Consider the following 4883-nt stretch of genomic DNA (forward strand, 5'->3'; position numbering starts at 1 on the left):
TCATATTCGGATGCCATCTTGAATCCTCCTCTTCCTCTTCCCGCCAATCATTAAATTTGCTCCTCGTTGTCTTTTTTTACTTGCCTGCTTACTCTTCCACAATAATCTTTCCAATCAACCAGTAAAACAATCCGACGAAATCAAATCAACCTAACTGAGCTAAGACATTTTATCCACTTGATTGCAAAGAAGACCACAGCCCTTCATCCCAAATTCTTCATTGCTATCGGAACCTTTCTGAAACAGGTCTGCTGACGATTCTGAACTTTCTAGGTAAGGGATACTTGTAAAGATGTTTTGAAATATCGTACGACAGAGGTATTTGTTTGGAAAATCCGGTTATAGAATTAGCGAAAACAAGTCTTTTGTAATGCCTGATTCGGACTGAGATAACACTTTTTTATTCACTCTAATGCCCCAAAAAAAGTGCAGTTATTGACTAGCTTAGCTTTCAGATAATTAAATTAGCCGTGGCGATGTCAACAAAAAAAAAAAAAAAAGAAAATTTCTACAACCTGCACTCAATATTGCTTTTTCGCTGAATTATCATCCACCAGTTTGAAAGATTTTAAAAGGATGAAAATGCTGCTATCAGTAGAGGTATGATCGAACCGGCACATCATTATTACGACATAATAAAGAAAGAGCCAGAAAAAAAAAGCTTCAGCATCTCTCCGTATGGCTTCAACAGACTTTTCATTTGGATTGTTCAACTTATTAGCACTAAATCAGTAAGACTAAAAGTCAGTACGGTGGAAACCTGGCATAAATTTGATATTACATTAATAAATTGTTTTGGTGTAGACAGAAGATAGGCGGGACATGAGTACGGAGGATTCGAGGAGAAAAGACAGGGAGCAAGTAAATTGATTCGATAACTAAACAACAACACAGCAAATAGCAGCAGGTAGAAGTAATAAATTAGAATTTTCAGGGAAGCGATTGGTAAGAAGTGCGCTAAGAAGTGAGGACCTTGACCCATGTCCACTATCACTCAGTATCAATCGTACTATGTTTCCCTACTCCCGTCCCGCTATCCTACGTATTACAGCCACCGCCACAACAATTCAGCCTCTTCTATCCGCTCCTCTTCTGTCGCGCCATTGTATTATTATCGGTCGTCAATTAAAACAGCTAATAACTTTTCCCGTTGTTCTCTTTCTAATTCTGTAACCTTTGCTGATAAGCCATCATTACGAAAGCAACGATACTAGGTCGCCGACCATATCATACTGCAAAATGCCCTCTAACCCCAACTACTCATCTCTCTACAATCTAATACCTTTGCTATTCGTGTCCCTTCCGTTTCTCATACCTGCACACTACCGTACTTACTCCACCTTTTCATTACTGGCAAATATTGATAGTGCAAATGCGGTATGTGCAAATGTTCCCTTTTTGTTTTTTTTGCAAATGTTCCCATCTTCCCTTTTGCACTGCAATGTGCAAACTTCTACCTCTCCTCTGTTACTTTATTGTTACAAACCATGACAATAAAGGAGAATAAATGAAGGCAAATGAGAATAGAAATTTCAAATTTTGATGGCAAAGCAGAATTCCAAAAATTTTCAGAAACAAAGCGAAGAAAACGAATTGTAAAATTAATTGTTCCAAGGGGATAGACCTTATTTATGAGCAGTGTGTTGTAATTAAGGAATAGAAATAAGCAACAAAAATAAAATTAAGGGAAAGGAATCCTAAACTCTAGCGAGGAATAGCCTGATAACTTATCACTCCTTAAAATTGTACTTTAAATGATGTTTTCTTATTATTGATTAGTACAATCAAATAATCAAACAAATAATCAAACTCTGTCATACGATGCAAATGAAGACTAGCATACGTCATTTTAAATCAAAAAAGAGATGCAAATTTCAGTGTTAAAAAGATTTTTTAAACATCAGCTAAAAAAGTGCATAATTTGAAACGAGCGCCATTATGACTTGGATGGGGAGGACAACACGTACGGTAACGTGCCATTTTACGTAAAAGAACACTTAAAAAAAATGTTACCTAGGAAATGGTATTCATCTTATAACTTATCTTCCCAAACAGAATAACAAAGAGCATCATTCTGTATCCTTTGGTTACTTAAGAGTCTTCTCTATTTTGCTAAAACAATCTCAAGTAACCAGAGGCTACAGAATGATGCTGGTTGCTATTCTGTTCGAAAAGATAAGTCGTAGGATATTGTCTAAAAACTTTTGCCTCATACGTACCGGAGATATTCTGAATTCTAGTGACCTGCTTCAAATTTAATGAGCAATGGTAGCATTATTTTAATTTTGGTGATAACCTGCAGCGCAAGACTTCGTCTATATTTATTCCTCAGAGGAAAATGAAAAAGATAGGAACAGATAAAGTGAAATAAAAGATAAAAACCTTACAATGAGATGATAGAATGATTATAGTGCTAATTTTACTTTGGCGAGATTTTAGCCATCTGAAGACTTGTTTATTGACAGAAATTAGTTTGCACTACTTTGCCATAACGATATCTGTCGTGGCCATTTTTTATTCGTTTTTTCCGAAAAAGTTTAAAGAGGAAAGCAAAACTTTTGTTTAATGAAGTACTAAGTTATATGCTTTACCTTTCAAACCCATACCTTGTATTTCTCATTCAAGCTCATTTCAGTCCCGGAACAAAGACATCATCGCACTCTGTGGGGGTGTGCATAACATCAAAAGAACGAAGGGAAATTGAACTCATAATAGCAGATTTACTCTCTGGATAAACAGGAATATATTAGTTAAATTCATGACTTACCTTCCGTTCTCTTTCTGTTCAGATTCTTATTTTTGTTCTGTTTCATTTTTATTCTTTTCTATTACACGTAAATATCCATTTTTCAGAAACATAAAAACAATGACGCTATCCGAACCATCACTATCTGTTAGACAAATAATGGTTCCGTTTCTTGGAACGAATATAATCTGTTGCAGATTCACTGCGTTTTTTAGGTTTAGATTAAAAACCTATGTTACTGATAATCTCTAGATCCACTGACGTTTATCGCAATTTAAATTTCGAAATTGTATCCGACCGAAAAATATGAAGTTGAAGAATTAATAGAAAAGCTACAAAATTGAACTTTCATGGGAAGAGCAATACCGTTGATCCCTTGAAGTGAAAGTCGAGTCGAGATGGTTCAGAAACAAATGATTTAACTCTCTGAATCATCCTGTAGGTGTAACTAATGGTCAAATGTCGTTGAAAGTGAACCGACTAGAAAACTGATGCATTAGGGGAAAAAATCAATTACTTGGACAGTTAATTGGTTTGTAAATGAATAATTTAATTGTAAAACTGAAAGAAAATAATTAGACTATATAGGATCAACGAAACACAACAATAATTAAAACAAAATTCTTAAGCAGTACTGAAAAATATTAATTGTGGGATAATCATAAATTAAAAGGATAATAAATGAAAAGGACATAATTTGAATCAATGAAATCTGTAATATTCGCACTGATGATCTGGAAAGAGTAACATTGTGTTCGTATTTATTTTTCATTGATTTGCTTATAGCCACAATATTCATGCCGAATTGAACCAGCCAAATGATTGGAAATTAGAAGGCTAGTTAATTGGGCAATAATTCTTGTTTATTTGGAACCTGCTTTTGAATTTTGACTTTAAAAAAAGCTTCCATCAGGAAACCATTTTTTATCGGAAGCTTTTTCGTAGATTACATCGAATCATTTGATCTTTCTTACTAATGTCCCAGACCAACTTAGTTGAGCACTGTATGTATTACATCAACACATTGTCAACTAGCACTAAGTAGCAATGTGATGACCATGAGTTGGTATATATTTTATGACTTTTCAATTAGCATCAATGCATATCAGTACTGCTCCGTTTGCTGATATCGATGAATTCAATTAAAAAACGTATTTTGGGGGGTGTAAACAAATGACGGCTGGCATGACGTCATGGGAGAGTCAAATTTCGGTCATAATTTCTCGTAAAAGATTTCGTCAAGTAGATTTTAAAATTTAACTAACAGATCAAGATAGGTTATTACGGTACTCCTTCCAACTAAAAGTGAGGGTTTCGAGAAAGAATTCGATATATTGAGGATTTCGTTTAATTCCGAAGGAAACAAAAACTCTTAGCTTTCTTTAGAAGTTTGGTAAGACTGATTCCGTTATTATCAGTAACAAAGTTACATGCAAATTAGAAAGAAAAGATGGTGCTAAATGGAGAGAGAATGAAAAGCAAGCAATCCAATCATATTGCAAGTATTTTTGATTGGTTTTCATAATAAAGTGGAAATGAAAACGGAATGGACAAGAAAGTGAAGATGACGAATAGTAGAAATGAAGAATAAGGGAATAATGGTAATATATTAATACAATGAATGCTTATATCTTTCACAGATCAAGTCCTTTCCACAATCCTCTATATTGTTGTGGAGAAAAATATCTGAATTTACTAAAAAAAGAGGAATGGGAAAGATGGCAACATGAAAAAAAATGCAAGTTAGGGTAGAAGAGAAACAAAATAATTACTTTGCTTCTGTAAATGTAAAAGTGTGACACTCATTTTCGAACTTCTCAGTGATTATTAGTTCAGCATCACATCGACTATCATTTCAACATACTGAATGGAAAATCCTGATATGAAGGAACTAGCTGATTAAGTCTGGATAGTTTTTGTTTATCAGTGAAGTGTTAGTAGTTGCAACGGGAAGGACTGGCGAGATTATAAACTTTAATGTTTTAACAGCATGTGCCAGTCTAATTCATACAGTTATAATCAGTATCAAAAATCTTGTCGTTTAACCCATCTCTTAAAATACATTTTTGAAGGATAGAGATAGGCAAACGTAGATAGAAATACGGAAGTATTATTATTATTATTATTATTATTATTA

The 4883-nt window shown here is 34.0% G+C and overlaps 1 protein-coding gene across 1 annotated transcript; it reads left to right on the forward strand.

Annotated features, from left to right (window-relative positions):
• Positions 1-273: 273 nt before the first annotated feature.
• On the forward strand, positions 274-1173 carry LOAG_12440 (hypothetical protein; the record flags this gene model as incomplete). The annotated part of the gene is made up of 3 exons (XM_003147953.1): positions 274-318; positions 576-600; positions 935-1173. Coding segments are annotated over 3 exons (309 nt in total), but the record flags the coding sequence as incomplete, so codon positions are not given.
• Positions 1174-4883: the final 3710 nt, after the last annotated feature.

This window comes from Loa loa (genome assembly GCF_000183805.2).
Source record: "Loa loa unplaced genomic scaffold supercont3.71, whole genome shotgun sequence".
NCBI classification, from domain to species: domain Eukaryota; kingdom Metazoa; phylum Nematoda; class Chromadorea; order Rhabditida; family Onchocercidae; genus Loa; species Loa loa.